The sequence below is a fragment of the Chiloscyllium punctatum genome, chromosome 39 (genome assembly GCF_047496795.1).
Source record: "Chiloscyllium punctatum isolate Juve2018m chromosome 39, sChiPun1.3, whole genome shotgun sequence".
In the NCBI taxonomy this organism is placed as follows: Eukaryota; Metazoa; Chordata; class Chondrichthyes; order Orectolobiformes; family Hemiscylliidae; genus Chiloscyllium; species Chiloscyllium punctatum.
The window spans coordinates 60,237,886-60,258,405 of NC_092777.1; the positions used below are offsets into that span (position 1 = coordinate 60,237,886).

Consider the following 20,520-nt stretch of genomic DNA (forward strand, 5'->3'; position numbering starts at 1 on the left):
TGAGGTAGTTTGGGCTGAGGTTAGGAATAGAAAAGGTGAAGTCACCCTGTTAGGAGTTTTTTACAGGCCTCCTAATAGTCCTAGAAACGTAGAAGAAAGGATTGCGAGGATAATTCAGGAGAAGAGTGAAAGTAATAGGGTGGTTGTTATGGGGGACTTTAACTTTCCTGATATTGATTGGGAAAGCTATAGCTCGAGTTCGTTAGATGGGTCGGTGTTTGTCCAATGTATGCAGGAGGGTTTCCTGACACAATATGTAGACAGGCCAACAAGAGGTGAGGCCATACTGGATTTGGTTCTGGGTAACGAACCAGGCCAGGTGTTAGAATTAGAGGTAGGTGAGCACTTCAGGGACAGTGACCACAACTCGGTGACTTTTATTCGAGTGATGGAGAGGGATAAGTGTGCACTGCAGAGCAAGAGTTATAGCTGGGGGCAGGGAAATTATGATGCGGTAAGGCATGACTTAGGATGCGTGGATTGGAAAAGTAGGCTTCAAGGCAAGGGCGCAATTGATATGTGGAGCTTGTTCAAGGAGCAACTATTGAGTGTCCTTGATAAGTACGTACCTATCAGGCAGGGAGGAAAGGGTCGTGTGAGGGAGCCGTGGTTTAATAAGGAATTGGAATCCCTTGTTAAATGGAAGAGGGCGGCCTATGTAAAGATGAGGCATGAAGGTTCAATTGGGGCGATTGAGTGTTATAAGGTAGCCAGGAAGGTTCTGAAGAGAGAGCTAAGAGCAGCAAGGAGGGGACATGAAAAGTCCTTAGTTGGTAGGCTTAGGGAAAACCCTAAGGCTTTCTATAGGTATGTCAGGAATAAAAGAATGACTAGGGTAGGAATAGGTCCAGTCAAGGATAGTAGTGGGAAGTTGTGTGTGGAGGCTGAAGAGATTGGGGAGATACTGAATGAATACTTTTCGTCAGTATTCAGTCAGGAACAGGACATTGTTGCCGATGTGAATACTGAGTCACAATTAATTAGAATGGACGGCTTTGAGGTATGTTGGGAAGAGGTGTTGGAAATTCTGGAAAGGGTGAAAATAGATAAGTCCCCTGGGCCTGATGGCATTTATCCCAGGATTCTCTGGGAAGCAAGGGAAGAGATTGCAGAGCCATTGGCCTTGATTTTTATGTCCTCGTTGTCTACAGGAATAGTGCCAGAAGACTGGAGGATAGCAAATGTGGTTCCCTTGTTCAAGAAAGGGAGTAGGGATAACCCTAGTAACTATAGGCTGGTGAGTCTCACTTCTGTTGTGGGCAAAGTCTTAGAGAGAATTGTAAGGGATAGGATTTATGAACATCTGGATAGGAATAATGTGATCAAGGATAGTCAGCATGGTTTTGTGAAGGGCAGGTCGTGCCTCACAAACCTTATTGAATTCTTTGAGAAGGTGACTAAGGAGGTGGACGAGGGTAAAGCGGTAGATGTGGTGTATATGGATTTTAGTAAGGCGTTTGATAAGGTTCTCCATGGTAGGCTACTGCAAAACATATGGAGGTAAGGCATTGAGGGTGAGTTGGAGGTTTGGATTAGGAATTGCTGACTGGAAGAAGACAGAGGGTAGTAGTTGATGGTAAAGGTTCTTCTTGGAGTGCAGTTACTAACGGTGTTCCGCAAGGATCTGTTTTGGGACCATTGCTGTTTGTCATTTTTATAAATGACCTGGAGGAGGGGCTAGAAGGTTGGGTGAGCAAGTTTGCAGATGATACGAAAGTCGGTGGAGTTGTTGACAGTGAGGAAGGATGTGTCAGTTACAGCGGGATATAGATAAGCTGCAGAGCTGGGCAGAAAGGTGGCAAATGGAGTTCAATGTGGGTAAGTGTGAGGTGATTCACTTTGGTAAGAGTAACAAAAAGATGGGGTACTGGGCTAATGGTCGGATACTTGGTAGTGTGGATGAGCAGAGGGATCTTGGTGTCCATGTACACAGATCTCTGAAAGTTGCCACCCAGGTAAATAGTGCGGTGAAGAAGGCATATGGTGTACTGGCTTTTATTGGAAGAGGAATTGAGTTCCGGAGTCCTGAGGTCATGTTGCAGTTGTATAAGACTCTGGTGCGGCCGCATCTGGAGTATTGTGTGCAGTTTTGGTCGCCATACTATAGGAAGGATGTGGAGGCACTGGAACGGGTGCAGAGGAGGTTTACCAGGATGTTGCCTGGTATGGTAGGAAGATCGTATGAGGAAAGGCTGAGGCACTTGGGGCTGTTTTCATTGGAGAAAAGAAGGTTTAGGGGTGACTTGATAGAGGTGTACAAGATGATTAGGGGTTTAGATAGGGTTGACCATGAGAACCTTTTTCCACGTATGGAGTCAGCTATTACGAGGGGGCATAGCTTTAAATTAAGGGGTGGTAGGTATAGGACAGATGTTAGGGGTAGATTCTTTACTCAGCGAGTCGTGAGTTCATGGAATGCCCTGCCAGTAGCAGTGGTGGACTCTCCCTCTTTATGGGCATTTAAACGGGCATCGAATAGGCATATGGAGGATAGTGGTAAAAACAATAACTGCAGATGCTGAAAATCAAATACTGGATTAGTGGTGCTGGAAGAGCACAGCAGTTCAGGCAGCATCCAAGGAGCTTCGAAATCGACGTTTCGGGCAAAAGCCCTTCATCAGCCCTGATGAAGGGCTTTTGCCCAAAACGTCGATTTCGCTGCTCCTTGGATGCTGCCTGAACTGCTGTGCTCTTCCAGCACCACTAATCCAGAATATGGAGGATAGTGGGCTAGTGTAGGTTAGGTGGGCTTGGATTGGCGCAACATCGAGGGCCAAAGGGCCTGTATTGCGCTGTAGTCTTCTATGTTCTATGTTCTATGAAATCAACCACATGGCTGTCAACCAAGAACAGCCACAGAAGGAATCCACACTTCCCTAAGGACATACCCCAACACAGACAAGGAGCAGGAGGTGGCCATTTACACTCTCACTCCTGCACTGCCATTTAATAAGATCGCAGCTGATCTGATTGTAAGTTCAAACCATACTCCTGGTCATTCCTCCAATAACCTTCCACCACCACCCCCTCACTCAGAATAACCCTCCAACCCCTCACTCAGAATAACCCTCCAATCCCCCCTCAGAGTAACCCTCCACCCCCTCACTCAGAATAACCCCCCAATCCCCCCTCAGAATAACCTCCACCCCCTCACTCAGAATAACCCTCCAACCCCTCACTCAGAATAACCCTCCAATCCCCCCTCAGAGTAACCCTCCACCCCCTCACTCAGAATAACCCCCCAATCCCCCCTCAGAATAACCTCCACCCCCTCACTCAGAATAACCCTCCAACCCCTCACTCAGAATAACCCTCCAATCCCCCCTCAGAGTAACCCTCCACCCCCTCACTCAGAAAAACCCTCTACACACCCTCACTCAGAATAACCCTCTGCACCCGACTCAGAATAACGCTTCACCCACAACTCAGAGTAACCCCCATCCCCTCGACTCAGAGTAACCCCCATCCCCTCACTCAGAGTAACCCTCCACCCCCTCACTCAGAATAACCCGCCAATCCCTCACTCAGAGTAACCCTCCACCCCCTCACTCAGAATAACCCTCCACCCCCTCACTCAGAGTAACACTCCACTCCCTCACTCAGAATAACCCTCCACGCCACCACTCAGAGTAACCCTCCACCCTCTCACTCAGAGTAACCCCCATCCCCTCACTCAGAGTAACCCTCCACTCCCTCACTCAGAATTGCCCTCCGTGCCCTCACTCAGAGTAACCCTCCACCCCCTCACTCAGAGTAATCCTCCACTCCCTCACTCAGAATAACCCTCCACGCCCCCACTCAGAATAACCCTCCACCCCCCTCAGAGTAACTCTCCACCCCCTCACTCAGAATAACCCTCCAATCCCCCCTCAGAGTAACCCTCCACCCCCTCACTCAGAAAAACCCTCTACACACACTCACTCAGAATAACCCTCTGCACCCGACTCAGAATAACGCTTCACCCACAACTCAGAATAATCCTCCAACTCCTCGACTCAGAGTAACCCCCATCCCCTCACTCAGAATAACCCTCTGCGCCCCCATTCAGAATAACCCGCCAATCCCCCCTCAGAGTAACTCTCCACCTCCTCACTCAGAAAAACCCTCCACCCCCTCACTCAGAGTAACCCTCCACGCCACCACTCAGAGTAACCCTCCACCCTCTCACTCAGAGTAACCCCCATCCCCTCACTCAGAATAACCCTCCACGCCCCCACTCAGAGTAACCCTCCACCCTCTCACTCAGAGTAACCCCCATCCCCTCACTCAGAATAACCCTCCACCCCCTCACTGAGAGTAACCCTCCACCCCCTCACTCAGAGTAACCCTCACTCCCTCACTCAGAATAACCCTCACTCCCTCACTCAGAATTACCCTCCGCGCCCCCACTCAGAGTAACCCTCCACCCTCTCACTCAGAGTAACCCTCCACCCCCTCACTCAGAGTAACCCTCCACTCCCTCACTCAGAATAACCCTCCGCGCCCCCACTCAGAATAACCCTCCACCCCCCTCAGAGTAACTCTCCACCCCCTCACTCAGGATAACCCTCCACCCCCACTCAGAATAACCCTCCACCCCCACTCAGAGTAACCCTCCAACCCCCCTCAGAGTAACCCTCCACCCCCTCACTCAGAATAACCCTCTGTCCCCCCACTCAGAATAACCCTCCACCCCCTCACTCAGAATAACCCTCCACCCCCACTCAGAGTAACCCTCCAACCCCCCCAGAGTAAACCTCCACCCCCTCACTCAGAAAAACCCTCCACACACCCTTACTCAGAATAACTCTCCAACCCACCTCAGAGTAACCCTCCAACCCCTCACTCAGAATAACCCTCCACCCACCCTCAGTCAGAATAATTCTCCACCCCCTCACTCAGAATACCCTCCACCCCCTCACTGAGAATAACCTTCCAACCCCCCACTCAGAGTAACCCTCCACCCCTCACTCAGAATAACCCTCCACCCCCTCACTCAGAATAACCCTCCTCCCACCTTCACTCAGAGTAACCCTCCACCCCCTCACTCAGAATAAACTTCCATCCCCTCGCTCAGAATAACCCTCAATCCCCTCACTCAGGATAAACCCCACCCCCATCACTCAGAATAACCCTCCACCCCCTCACTCAGAATAACCCTCCACCCCCTCACTCAGAATAACCTTCCAATCCCACTCATTCAGCAAGAATCTATTCAGCTCTGACTTAAAAATGTTCAAAGACTCTGCTTCCATCACTTTTTCAGGAAGCAGTACAGAGACTCCTGACCCTTTCTGAGACATAGATTCACCCCATTGTTGTTTTAAGTGGGCAACCATTAGAGGAATCATCCAATCCACCAAAACAACACTCTTTAAGTTCTGCACTTACTCTATCTCTGTAAAACTAATTTTGGCATTACCCAATCTTTATGTGTTTTCAACTATTATGAGAGCTATCATTGGGATAAAGGGAAACATTGTGGTTTTATCTTTAGGGTGATGACTCTTTAAGGAGCTCAACATGCCAATGAGCCCAGTGCCTGGATGTTATTACATGACTGTAGGCCTCAGGCTCTTTGATTTGCAGCTTTCTAGGTCTGGGCTGTGTTTGAACTTACTGTGTGCTGTTTCTATTCCTTTAACCCCTATTTAAATCCAGCCGAGATCGGGAGCAAAATCTCCTGTTGCTGGAATCATAACTATTACACAACAATTTGGCTGAGATTTTTCTGTTTCTGGTGCCAGGAGGTTCCTGGGCAGTGTCTGAATGAAACTAACTTCATCGATGACTTTTCCTCTGTCATAGGTTAAAGGTGGGGCTGTTGATTGATGGTTGCACAGTGTTCAGACCCTGAAAGGAAAAGCTTGTGGAAAAGGGATTTTTCCAGTGAAAAGGCACGCGCACAACTTCCTTTTGTCATTTCTATGATACTGTTCACTTCCGAAAAGGTGCATTATCAAACTGTTCGAACCACAGCCAAGCATGAGCCAGTCTCCCTTTCCAAATTTCCACAAATCTTTTCACTTAATTGCAGGATCGAAGTTAGGACAGACGGATTAGGATACTTCACCCTGATCCAAAGCCATTGATTTTGAGGTCAAATCACATCAATCAGCTTGACATAAACTGGGGTCTGCTGTTGCAGACCTAACTTCCCTATATTTTGTTAAACTCACTGAAACATTGATAAGACATTTTAAGACACATTCATGGGATGTGGACATCACTGGCTGAACCAGCATTTATTGTCTGTCCACAGTTCATGAAATCATGGAATCTCCACAGTGCAGAAAGAATCCAGTCGGCCCATCAAAACTGCACCGAACCTCTGAGGAGTTTCCCACCCACACACTGGCCCCCCACCCTAACCCATAACCCTGCATTTTCCATGGCTAACCCACTTGGCCTGAATGTCCCTGGACACTATGGACAAGTTAGCATGGCCATTCGACCTAACCTGCACATCTTTGGACTGCAGGAGGAAACTGGAGCACCTAGAGGAAACCCACGCAGACACAGGGAGAACTTGCAAACTCCACACAGTCACCTGAGGCTAGGTCCCTGGTGCTGCAAGGCCTTGAGAAGGTGGTGGTCAGCTGCCTTCTTGAACCACGACAGTCCAGATGCTGTAGGTAGACCCACAATGCTAATAGGGAGGGAATTTCAGAGGATTTTAACCCAGTGACAGTGAAGGAACAGCGATATATTTCCAAGTCATGATGGTGAGTGGCTTGTGGGGGAGCTTGTAGCGAGTGGTGTTCCTGTGTTTCTGCTGCCCTTGTCCTTCCAGATGACAGTCATGGATATGGAGTGTCTTGTCTAAGGAGCCTTGATGAATTTCTACAATGCATCGTGTAGATGGTACACACTGCGACTATTGAGTGTTAATATGGAGAGGGTGAATGTTTGTGGATGTGGTGCTAATCAAGTGGCTGCTTTGTCCTGGATGGTGTCAAGCTTCTTGTATTTTGTTGGAGCTGCGCCCATCCAGGCAAGAGGGGAGTAATCCATCACACTCCTGACTTGTGCCTTATAGATGGTGGATAGACTTTAGGGAATCGTGTCAGGTATTCGCTGCAAGATTTCTAGGCTCTGACCTGCTCTTTTAGCCCCAGACTGTATTTGGCTAGTCCAGTTCAGTTTTTGGTCATTGGTGACTTCCGGAATGTTTCAGTGATGGAAATGCCATTGAACATCAAGGGGTTTATTGTGAGATTGTCTCTGGTTGGAGACGGTCATTGCCTGGCATTTGTGTGGTAGGAACATTACCTGCTACTTGTCAGCTGTGGAAATGGTTCAGGGTTTGTTGCATTTGGAGTTGACTGCTTTAGTTCTCAGTTAAGATTTGATTCAATTTTTGCCATTGAGATTGATTTATGTCCACTTGATTACTTAGAAGATTTAACTTATAAAATGAAACTTCATACTTCACAATTGTAATGGAACAATCTAAAGTTTTTTTATATATAGCCATGACAAAACAGTGTTTTCTTCACACAACCTTCAACTGTTTATAGTTTCAATTGCATTAGCGCTTGTTACAGGGACAACATGGTTTTATCTACGTCACAGTATGGTTTGGTGATTCATTTCCTCTACTAGTATTAATCCATTTTAATAATGGTAGAATTTAGTTCCCTAATTCACCATGTACCAATTGAAGCAGTCTACATCCAAGTAATGAAACTGTTATTCACATGCTGGAATTGGGGCTGAGGATGGAACAGTTGAATTAAAATCAGGAACCTCTGCATGTGGGGAAACTGCACGAGTAGGCCTCAGCAGAAATGTACAACTCGACAATGTGTCACCTTCTTATTGCCCAATCCATTCTTTACCTTTTAGGAAGGAAGTGTTGTGATGATCCAAATGGGCAGTGGGTTTTATTCCTGGAGCAGTGCTTTGGCCATATCAAAGCCAGGTCCCAGCTCTGATGCTTAGTCTGTGCTGATTTTAATAGGCCTCTGTGCCCCAAGGCTTGTGAAGAAATAAATGAGTTTGGATTCTTGACAATTACGTGTTGGTACCTTTCAGAAAGTTGAGACTGGACTTCAGTGGTGAAATGGATCTGGCTTAACACGTGAGAAGCAGGAATGGGAGTAGGCCATTTGGCCCCTCGAGCCCGCTCCACCATTCAGTAGGAACATGGCTGATCTAATGTTCTTCGCATCCACTTCTCTGTGTTCTTCCCGTAACCCTTGAACCCCTGACTGATCCAGTTGTGAACCTGAGGCCTCGAGACTGAAATGGTTAACACTAAACACAGACACTGGCTTCCTGGTCAGCTCAGTGCCTGTCACCCCATAACTCACATCATCTTGAGACAAGGAAGAACTATAACAAAAACCCTGCAGGGGGACAATGAAATCAAAGCAAACACTTCTGACAGCCACTTTGTTTATTTTTTACACATTGTCAAACTACAATGAACATATAACAAACAATACCATGCAAAACAATTTGAGGAAAGCAAGTCTCTTAATATATAATAGATGAAGTAAAACATTGCATTTTGATAATGTACCATAATCTACCAATTTCTAAGTGAATATTGAGTCTTCTGTTCTCATTTCCTTTCAGGCTCGCTACAGTTCCTAATTAGAATTCAGTGCTAAAGAGAATAATATGACTGCTTATAATAAATGATGGGGAGATGACTTTTGCCATTGCAAATCAGAAATTTGAAATAACACCTTCATGATGAGAAACTGTGATTTTTGTTTTTGGTTTATATGAACATATTGTGTTTCTCAAGTGATTTTCTTGTAATTTTACTCGCTGTGTAAAAAAATGAGAAACTTCAGTTAAAGTGAAAAGAACTACTGATTATTTTTGGATTTAAAAAAAAATCTGTAGGACAACGATGATGTACTAGCTTAGCCTGCAGAACATATCGAATTTTTGCAGTCAGAATGACTCCCTCAGTCATGACAGCCACTGTGCAATTCTAGCGAGAAACTCCCTCAAATTATTGTAGCAGTTCCTGCTGAGCCTCACGTAGTTTTCTGCAATGTTACCGGGTTTGAAGGCTTTTATGAAATGTGTCAATGTTGAAGATTCCTGATATCAGTGCTGTTTGGAACGTTCATACCTTTTAACGAAAAAGTGAATTCTATATATGTGGATGCTTATCCACCAATATATTGTGAACAGAGGAAACATGGGAGGCTTTTCTGTAGATACATGTTCCCATGATAAATTCTATGAAATGTCGCGTAAAACCTTCCACACAGAAAACCCGTCACTTTAAGATTTTAGTGATCGCTCTAATTTACATAGAATGCAAACTTTTGGGCATCCCAAATAATTCAGAGAGATTGATTTTTCTGTCCCTGTCACTAAAACAGTTGACTAGGTCATTTGTACCTCCCATTTTAAGTGGTCTGTCTGAAATGCAGGAACTATATTTACTTGCTGGAGGGTAATGATGTCATTGCTGTATTCTGTGAATCTACATACTCAACTAGAGTCACATTTTAGTTTTACTTGTAGTGATGCTGATAAGGCAATGATATGAAGTCTGCAGCCAGTCAATAGTGTACAATTGACTGTGTCAGGCGAATCAGCAGTTTAACAGGAGAAGCCAGGTGAATATAAGCTGAGAGAGTTAAGCTCGAGTAGTTTATGAAAACATACAAAGCCATGTGATTGAATTGTCACCTTAAAACTCATGTTGATCAAATATATAATCTATAAGTTAATGTAAAAGCTTTTGTTTAAAGAACTCTTAAAAAAGTGTGTGGCAATTTGGTGGAAAGCAACTGAAAGCAGGGAGTTGAGTGGCTGAAGCTTTATTTGGAGTGTGGGGTAACAAATTACCTGGAAACATATCTTATTCAGCAGTATATATCATTTTAGGCAACATAACCTGCATAATGTTCTGTACAGTGATGCAAGTGTTCTTTTTAACAGCTTCAAAACATACTTAAAGAGGCAGTCTCATTATCAATATTCCTTTCAATATTTAGCCCTTTTTCAAAGAAGGTGAATAACTATTTTTACTTGGCTATCTGTTTTATTGGTTTGGAGAAACAATAGTTCGAATTACGATAACTGGATAACATTTAATAAGAGATGCAGAAACGGGGTGCTTACTGCTTCTGGCAATCTAAGGGAGGAGATTTAATGTGACACATTACCGTTATACTCCAGGTCTCATAAACCAAGGGACTTAAAAGTTTCTCCAAGTCATTCCTTCAATTATATCTTCTTAATTTCATTCAAAAACAAACAAGAAATCAGATTAATGTCAAAGTTAATTCCTTAATGTTTTGAGACGGCTGCCTTTTGAAATAATTTTGAGATATTTGAAGATCAGACACTTGATCAACATTGAACCTTTTCTTCAATTTTAAGAGAATATATATTATACATCGATATTAGCATTTAATTTACAAGCATTTCCCCCTCCTAGCACCTTCCATTCAGTAAATATTTGTACTCAAGCTGACTAAGTAAACACAATTAGTAAAACGTTTGGTCCAAAAACTTACTGTAAATTGTGAAAGATATCACATAGCAGTGTTTAATACGTGTTTTATAGATTTTATTCACCTTTCTCATCACCTAAAATTTTTGCATTCAGCATCAATTAATGCTTGTTTTAAATATTGATGTTTCAGGTACCAGGGTATGGGTGTGTACATATACTTTCTATATCTTCAATAAATTGGCAGATTCAGGCATGTCACTTTGAATTATGCAATATGACAAAAGTAGAAGTGAGTATGACCATCAACCAGAACAACAAGCACTGAAGAAGGATGCGACTTAAAAAGAACTTGCTATTTTCAATTGTAGTTTGTGATTTTTTTTTAAAAAGGTGCACTTTCAACTTGGATATAGCAAACACTGTTTAGACCAACAGCCAAACATACGTGCTTTCATAATGTTGTTGCATACAGCACCTATCAACATGCTATATTGTATTCCGACATGCATTTCTTAAAGGCAGGATAGTGAGTTACTAAATTACTGTTTCCAAAATCAAGGCAAACACGATCCTAACTGACTCCCGTTTTATAAACTGAATGAAGGTGCGCACATGGACTTAAATGTGGCTTTATTTAAGATTTAGCATTTACTGTTCAACCTTAAGAAAAATAAAGTAAATTTGACCAAAATAGTTTTGTTTACTTGTAGTGATAAGTACAGGAGCTAAACAATACAACAAGTACTTTAATAGGTGTTGAATGTATTTTCTTTGAAAGGTTGCTTTCTAACAGTACAAGCAAATGCCTTCAGAAGAAAAAAAATCTGTTCCTTAGATTAAAAATTGCAATAGGTCTTTTAAAAGATTGAGAAAACTTTCAGTCAGCATTTTAAAGGGAGACTGTCATGAGACGTGCCACACTGTTTTTCTCAAAATGTTGCTCAGGTAATTGAATGCTATTTTAGAGATGCAATAACATGGTTTCATTGCATGTTTTAATACAATGAAAGACAGTTTTGCCAAACGCTGTTGTATGAAGTCGTTGCTCCGATAATACATTGAAGATATGCTCTACCAAAACCGAAGCCAAAGCTCTGCTGCACGATGAATGCTGCTATTCCTAAAAAAAACCTCATCCCATATGATAAACTGTAACAAGGTATGAGCTAGACAATTGTAGCACAGCATTCTTTGCAGTTTGATATAAAAGTAGCAGAACCAATTCCTGCACTGAATGTTAATTCTGTGCACTAAATTTAGTTTCTGTATTTTTGAACAGGAACATGTTAAACTGAATGTGATTCACAGGAGAAAATGTATTACATCCTCTCAGTAGCTGCTTGGAACAATGATTTCTAGTACATGTTAAAATACCAACAGAATTTGATCGTTTGTTTTAATCCTCTGCTTCCCTTTTTAACTCATTCCCTGCAATACCTTCAGGTTCCTTGTTCCGCATTCAAAATGGAAATATCAATTTGATACATTAGTGCAAGTTACAGATAGAGAATGTTATGAGATACAAATTTGGATTTCCTCAAACATAGTTCATCCACAACATATTTTGGAGAAACAGTTGTTTTTGATACTGAGACAGCTGACCATCTTTGATTATTGGGAAGACAAAACGAAAGAGCTGGTCCCTTGGCCAGGGCCATTTGTATATTGCAATTTGTATCTCAGCATTTTAAAAAAAACTTAGATCCAGCAGAGGAGAATGCTTCTTTAAAACCTTCTTGTCTTTTAGTTATCAGAATGATTCACAATTATATTAGACTGATTTAAAGCTGGACGTTAAAATTGTCAATAAATCTCTTTAATGTATATTAATTTTTTTTCTAAAAATCAAAAGTGCTTGTTCCTTAACTTTTTTGGAACATTATTATCTTGTAAAGTTAATTGCTGATTTATTCTAGACAATTTAAACAAAGGCCTATTTGCTGTTGCTGCTTGTCCTCTTCATTCTGCGTTTCATACAACGTTGGTTAAACTGGGGTGGACAAATTCTCGGTTTACAAATGAGAATCCTTCAAACTCGGTCTGGTCAATGTTAGCTATAACTAGCTGGTCAGGTGGCGTTAACACTGGTTGTCCTCGTGTGAAGAACTTGTCAAAGTTTTCAGCACTTCGGCCGCACTGTCGAGAGAGGAGAAAAGGTCAGGATGATTATTGAAAGAACACAAATAATGTTTTGGTGGATGTTTTTACTGAATGATACCACATCCAGTGAACACGAAGAACTAGTTAGTGATATTTGAGCTTGGGAAGGGCATAAAATTGACATTTTATTTCCGGAGTTCAGAAAGTAACTCCCAGCAGTCAAATTCAGAATGATCGTGCACAGACTATGTTTGGGAATTGCACTCCTGTGAGAATATTCCATGGTTCCATGAGGTAATGTGAACACAGGTTCACACAGAAATAAAGAATGCAAGTTTAAATGACCTCAGCATTGATAGTGGCCACAATCTGGATATGAATTACAGAAATTATTTTTCGAGTTTCTGCCTTCCCCACAAACTGCCCTAGAGTTTGTTCAATTGGCTACAATGATCAAATGCGCAGACTGTTGGAAAGTAGACATTTTTCCAGCAAGCCAGCAAGTTACAAGTATTAAACATTCTGCTGCATGATAAATTCTGCATTTCCCAATTGCTTGGAAATAAAAAATGTGCAGAATTTTTCCACTTTTCATGTATATGTAGTGGTAGGTCTCTGACAGTAGTGCCCACCATCACCTCACCTCCACTCACCTGTCCGACTCAAACTTGGTCAGCTGGTGGGATCCCTGTTGGGATCACTTCTTGACCCACCCAGTGATGACCTACCCAGTGATGCCCCACCCAGTGATGACCTACCCAGTGATGCCCCACCCCGTGATGACCTACCCAGTGATGCCCCACCCAGTGATGACCTACCCTTTGATGCCCCACACAGTGATGTCCCACCCAGTGATGCCCTATCCAGTGATGACTTATCCAGTGATGACCTACCCAGTGATACCGCACCCAGTGATGCCCCACCCAGTAATGCCCCACCCAGTGATGACCTACACAGTGATGCCCCACCCAGTGATGCCCCACCCAGTGATGACCTAACCATTGATGCCCCACCCAGTGATGACCTACCCAGTGATGCCCCACCCAGTGATGACCCACCCAGTGATGACCCACCCAGTGATGACCTACACAGTGATGCCCCACCCAGTGATGACCTAACCATTGATGCCCCACCCAGTGATGACCTACACAGTGATGACCCACCCAGTGATGACCCACTCAGTGATGCCCCACCCAGTGATGCCCCACCCAGTGATGACCTAACCATTGATGCCCCACCCAGTGATGACCTACCCAGTGATGCCCCACCCAGTAATGCCCCACCCAGTGATGCCCCACCCAGTGATGCCCCACCCAGTGATGCCCCACCCAGTGATGACCTACCCATTGATGTCCCACCCAGTGATGACCTACCCAGTGATGCCCTATCCAGTGATGACCTACCCAGCGATGACCTACCCAGTGATGCCCTATCCAGTGATGACCTACCCAGTGATACCCCACCCAGTGATGAACTACCCAGTGATACCCCACCCAGTGATGACCCACCCAGTGATGATCTACCCACTGATGCCCCACCCAGTGATGACCTATCCAGTGATGATCAACCCAGTGATGCCCCACCCAGTGATGACTTACCCAATGATGACCTACCCAGTGGTGCCTCACCCAGTGATGACCTACCCAGTGAGGCCCCACACAGTGATGACCTACCCAGTGATTACTTACCCAGTGATGCCCCACCCAGCGATGACCTACACAGTCATGCCCCACCCAGTAATGACCCAACCAGTGATGACCTACCCAGTGATGCCCCACTCAGTGGTGACCCACCTAGTGATGCCCCATACAGTGATGCCCCACCCAGTGATGAACTACCCATTGATGACCTACCCAGTGATTATCTACCCAGTGATTCCCCACCTAGTGATGACACACCTAGTGATGCCCACCCAGTGATGCCCCACCCCGTGATGACCTACCCAGTCATGACCTACACAATGATGCCCCACCCAGTGATGACCCAGCCAGCGATGACCCACCAAGTGATGCCCCACCCAGTGATGACCTACCCAGTGATGACCCACCCAGTGATGCCCCACCAAGTGATGCCCCACCCAGTGATGACCTACCCAGTGATGCCCCACCCAGTGATGACCTACCCAATGATGACCTACCCAGTGATGACCTACCCAGTGATGCCCCACCCAGTGATGCCCCATCCAATATTGGTACACATCAGTCAGGGGCTTGTTGCTGCTCTGCCGTGCTGCAGAGTGAGCTAGGAACTAATTATGTGTGTGCGCCCGTCTGTGAGCATGTGTGTGTGTGTGTGTGTGTGTGTGTGTGTGTGTGCGCGCCCGTCTGTGAGCATGTGTGTGTGTGTGTGTGTGTGTGTGTGTGTGCGCGCCCATCTGTGAGCATGTGCGTGTGTGTGTGCTCCTGTCTATGAGCATGTGTGTGTGTGTGTGTGTGTGTGTGTGTGTGTGTGTGTGTGCACCCGTCTGTGAGCATGTGCGTGTGCGTGTGCGTGTGCACCCGTCTGTGAGCATGTGTGTGTGTGCTCCTATCTATGAGCGTGTGTGCACGTCCGTCTGTGAGCATGTGTGTGCGCCCGTCTGTGAGCATGTGTGTGTGTGTGTGTGTGTGTGTGTGTGCACCCGTCTGTGAGCTGATTGTGTGTGTGTGTGTGTGTGTGTGTGTGTGTGTACCCGTCTGTGAGCATGTGTGTGTGTGCTCCTGTCTATGAGTGTGTGTGCGCGCCCGTCTGTGAGCGTGTGTGTGTATGGTGTATATGTCTTTGAGCATGTGTACATGCCTGTCAGTGAGTGTGTGTGTGTGTGTGTGTGTGTGTGTGTGTGTGTGTGCGCGCGCGCCTGTCTGTGAACATAGAATATAGACCATAGAAAAGTACAGCCTTTGGCCCGTTTGCTGAGGATTAATCCTAATATAAAATAAAATAACCTAAACTACGCACCCCTCAATTTACTGCTGTCCATGTGCATGTCCATCAGTCGCTTAAATGTCCCTAATGGCTCTGCTTCCACCACCACCACTGGTAACGCAAACCGTGCATTCACAACTCTCTGTGTAAAGAACCTACCTCTGACGTCTCCTCTATACCTTCCTCCTAATGTCTTAAAACTACGACCCCTTGTGCCAGTCAATCCTGCCCTGGGGAAAAGTCTGGCTATTGACCCTATCCATGCCTCTCATACCTTGTATACCTCGATCAGGTCACCTCTCTTTCTCCTTCTCTCCAGCGAGAAAAGTCCATATTCAGTCAATCTTTCTTCATAAGGCAAGCCCTCCACTCCAGGCAGCACCCTGGTAAACCTTCTTTGCACCCTCTCCAAAGCCTCTGTACCTTTCCTATAGTAAGGCAACCAGAACTGCACACAATATTCCAAATGTGGTCTCACCAGGGACTTGTAGAGCTGTAGCAAAACCTCGCGGTTTTTAAACTCAATCCCCCGTTAATGGAAGCCAAAATACCGTATGCTTTCTTAACAACCCTATCCACTTGGATGACAACTTTGAGGGATCTATGTACTTGAACACCAAGATCCCTCTGTTCCTCCACACTGACAAGAATCCTGTCTTTAATCCTATATGCAGCATTGAAGTCTGACATTCCAAAATACATCACTTCGCGTTTATCCAGGTTGAACTCCATCTGCCATTTCTCAGCCCAGCTCTGCATCCTGTCTATGTCACGCTGCAGCCTGCAATAGCCCTCGTTACTATCAATGGCTCCTCCAACCTTTGTGTCATCTGCAAGTTTACTAACCCACCCCTCAACCTCCTCATCCATGTCATTTATAAAAACAACAAAGAGCAGAGGCCCAAGAACAGAGCCTGCAGGACCCCACTCAACACTGACCTCCAGGCAGAAAACTTTGTTGCGACATAGTGACCGTTTCTGGGGAAGGTGGGACTATTACAAAAGGGACCAGACCGGAACCAAAATCCTTGGGGGAGTTTTTGCTCCTGCTGTTGGGGAGGTTTTAAACTAATGTGGCAGGGGGCTGGGAACCAGAACAGAAAACAAGTAGGCAGCAAGGTGGAGACTGGAGACTGTAAGAATTATGAAGATACCATTAATAAAGGGAAGAATAGGCAGAGAGTAGGTGAGCGCAAAAGAACTGGTGGCCTGAAATGCATTTAGGTTAATGCAAGTACAGTGTGCAAGGTAGATGAATTTAGGACTTGGATTGGTGCCTGGGAGTATGATATTATTGCCATCAGAGACTTGGTTGAAGGAAGGGCATGATGATTGGCAACTAAATGTTCCAGGATATAGACGCTTCAGACAGGACAGGGAGGGAAGTAAAAGAGGGGGTAGAATAGCATTGCTGGTTAGGGACGATATCACGGCTGTGCTAAAGGGGGACACTATGGCGGTCTTGGATAGTGAGGAATTATGGGTGGAGCTGAGAAATAAGAAGGATGCAGTTACATTGTTGGGGCTGTATTACAGACTTCCCAACAGTGAGCGCGAGGTAGAAGAACAAATAGGTAAACAGGCAATATGGTAGTGGTGATGGGAGATTTTCATTTTCCCAACATTGACTGGGACACAGTTAGCGTCAGAGGTCTGGATGGAGTAGAATTTGTATGAAGTGTCCAGGAGAGTTTTCTAGAGCAGTATGTCAATAGTCCGACGAGGGAAGGGGCCATATTGGACCTGGTACTGGGGAACGAGCCAGGACAGGTGGTAGAAGTTGCGGTGGGGAATTTCTTTGGGAACAGTGACCACAAATCCGTACGTTTTATAATACTCGTAGATAGAGAAGAGAGTGGTCCTAAGGGAAGAGTACTAAACTGGGTCAAGGCCAATTATATCAAAATTAGGCAGGAGCTGGGAAATGTGGATTGGACACAGCTATTTGAAGGCAAGTCCACATTTGAGATGTGGGAGGCTTTCAAAGATCGGTTAACGGCAGTGCAGAATAGGCATGTCCTGTTGAAGGCAAAGGATAGGAAGGGCAGGATTTGTGAACCGTGGATGACAGGAGAAATTGTACGACTAGTCAAGAGGAAAAGGGAAGCGTACATAAGGTCGAGGCAGCTAAGAACAGAACGGGCCCTGGAGGAATATCAGAAGAGTAGGACAAGTCTTAAACAAGGAATCAAGCGGGCTAAAAGGGGTCATGAAATAGCTTTGGCGAGCAGAATTAAGGAGAATCCCAAAGCATTTTATTCTTATATAAGAAGCAAGTGGGTAACTAGAGAAAGGATTGGTCCACTAAAGGATAATGAAGGAAGGCTGAGTGCCGAACCTGAGAGAATGGGTGAGATTCTGAATGATTACTTTGCATCAGTGTTCACTGAGGAGAGGAACATGATGAATCTTGAAATTAAAGATAGAAGTCTGATTAGTCTTGATCATGTTGGCATAAGTAGGGAAGATGTGTTGGGTAGGCTAGAGGTTATTAAGGTGGACAAATCCCCAGGATCGGAGGGATCTATCCCAGGGGTTGCTGAGGGAGGCAAGAGAGGAAATAGCTGGGGCCCTGACAGATATCTTTGTGGCAGCCTTAAATACAGGTGAGGTGCTGGAGGACTGGAGGGTTGCTCATGTTGTCCCCCTGTACAAGGAGGGTAGTAGAGATATTCTGGGTAAATACAGACCAGTGAGCCTGACGTTGGTGGTGGGAAAGTTGCTGGAGGGGGTACTGAGGGATAGGATCTATTTATATTTAGAAAAGAATGAGCTTATCAGTGATAGGCAACATGGTTTTGTGCAGGGGAGTTCGTGCCTTACCAACTTAATAGAGTTCTTTGAGGAAATGACCAAGGAAGAGCTGTAGATGTTATATACATGGACTTTAGTAAGGCATTTGATAAGGTTCCCCATGGTAAACTAATGGAGAAAGTGAAGTCACATGGTCTGCAGGGTGTTCTAGCTAGGTGGATAAAGAACTGGTTGAGCAACAGGAGACAGAGAGTAGTAGTTGAAGGGAGTTTCTCGAAATGGAGAAAGGTGACCAGTGGTGTTCCACAGGGGTCAGTGTTGGGGCCACTGTTGTTTGTGATATACATCAATGATCTGGAAGCGGGTACTGTTGGTATGATCAGCAAGTTTGCAGATGACACAAAGATTTGTGGAGTAGCAGAAAGCATAAGGGACTGTCAGAGAATACAGGAGGATATAATAAACTGGAGAGTTGGACGGAAAAGTGGCAGTTGGCTTTCAATCCAGACAAATGTGAGGTGATGCATTTAGGCAAGTCTAATTCTCGAGCGAATTATACAATGAATGGAAGAGCCTTGGGAAAAGCTGATGGGCAGAGAGATCTGGGAGTGCAGGTCCATTGTACCCTGAAGGTTGCTGCACAGGTGGATAGAGTGGTCAAGAAGGCATATAGTATGCTTGCCTTCATTGGACGGGGTATTGAGTATAAGAGCTGGCAAGTCATGTTAAAATTGTACAAGACATTGGTTCGGCCGCATTTTGACACTGTGTACAGTTCTGGATGCCATATTACCAAAAGGATGTGAACGCTTTGGAGAGGGTGCAGAGAAGGTTTACGAGGATGTTGCCTGGTATGGAAGGTGCTAGCTATGAAGAGAGGCTGAGTAGGTTAGGTTTACTTTCACTAGAAAAAAGGAGATTGAGGGGGGACCTGATTGAGGTTTACAAAATCATGAAGGGTATAGACAGGGTGGATAGAGACAAGCTTTTTCCCAGGGTGAAGGATTCAATAAGCAGAGGTCATGCTTTCAAGGTGAGAGGTGGAAAGTTTAAGGGGGATACATGCAGCAAGTACTTCACACAGAGAGTGGTGGGCATTTGGAACGCAATGCCAGCAGAGGTGGTCGAGGCAGGCACGGTAGATTCATTTAAGATGCGTCTGGACAGATGCATGAGCAGGTGGGGAGCAGAGGGATATAGGTGCTTAGGAATTGGGTGACAGGTTTAGACAGTACATTTAGATTGGCTCAGGCTTGGAGGGCCGAAGGGCCTGTTCCTGGGCTGTAGATTTTCTTTGTTCTTTGTTCTTTGTTCTTTCCATCCACAAGCACTCTCTGCCTTCTGTCAGCCAACCAGTTCTGAATCCAGAGAGCCAAATCTCCCTGTATCCCATACCTCCTGACTTTATGAATGAGCCTACCATGGAGAACCTTATCAAATGACTTGCTGAAGTCCATGTACACCACATCCACTGCTCGACCGTCGTCGACTTGTCTCATCCCCTCCTCAAAGAACTCAATAAGATTTGTGAGGCATGACCTGCCCCTTACATAGCTATGCTGACTGCCTTTAATCATGCTTTGCTTTTCCAAGTAGTCATAAATCCTATCCCTCAGAATTCTTTCCAAAACCTTGCTGACCACAGCATGTGTTTGTGTGCACGCCTATCTCTAAGCGTGTGTGTGCGCCTGTCTGTGAACGTGTGTGAGCGTGTGTGTACGCACGCCTGTCTGTGAGCGTGTGTGTACACACGCCTGTCTGTGAGCGTGTGTGTGCATCTGTCTGAGTGTGTGTGTGTGCATCTGTCTGTGTACGTTTGTGTGTGGGCGCGCGCCTGTCTGTGAGTGTGTGTGTGTGTGTGCATCTGTCTGAGTGTGTGTGTGTGTGTGCATCTGTCTGTGTACATTTGTGTGTGTGTGCGCGCGCCTGTCTGTGAGCGTGTGTGTGTGTGCATCTGTCTGAGTGTGTGTGTGCATCTGTCTGTGTACGTTTGTGTGTGCGCGCGCGCCTGTCTGTGAGCGTGTGTGTGTGTGCATCTGTCTGAGTGTGTGTGTGTGTGCATCTGTCTTTGTATGTTTGTGTGTGTGTGTGCACGCGCCTGTCTGTGAGCGTGTGTGTGTGCATCTGTCTGAGTGTGTGTGTGTGCATCTATCTGTGTACGTGTGTGTATGTGTGCGCGCGCCTGTCTGTGAACTATTTTGGCATTTATACCCAGAGCGGGACAGGAAAGTAAGAATGTACAAGCATAAGAAAACAGCAGCAAGTGGGGTCAAAGGGGAAATCATTTAGTAAAAAAGCAAAATGAATGGCTCTTTACGTAAATGCACTTAGTACTCAGAATAAACCAA

At 45.3% G+C, this 20,520-nt stretch overlaps 1 protein-coding gene across 4 annotated transcripts in view; it reads right to left on the reverse strand.

The window, feature by feature from the left end:
* Positions 1-8,362: 8,362 nt before the first annotated feature.
* Positions 8,363-20,520, reverse strand: part of LOC140464124 (protein kinase C alpha type) — a 403,957-nt gene continuing 391,799 nt past the window's right edge. For all 4 annotated transcript variants that reach the window (XM_072558880.1, XM_072558878.1, XM_072558879.1 and 1 more), the window contains one exon: positions 8,363-12,550. In XM_072558880.1, coding sequence (XP_072414981.1) covers positions 12,386-12,550 — 165 coding nt within the window. In that variant the 3' untranslated portion in view covers positions 8,363-12,385. The remainder of the gene's footprint in view (positions 12,551-20,520) is intronic.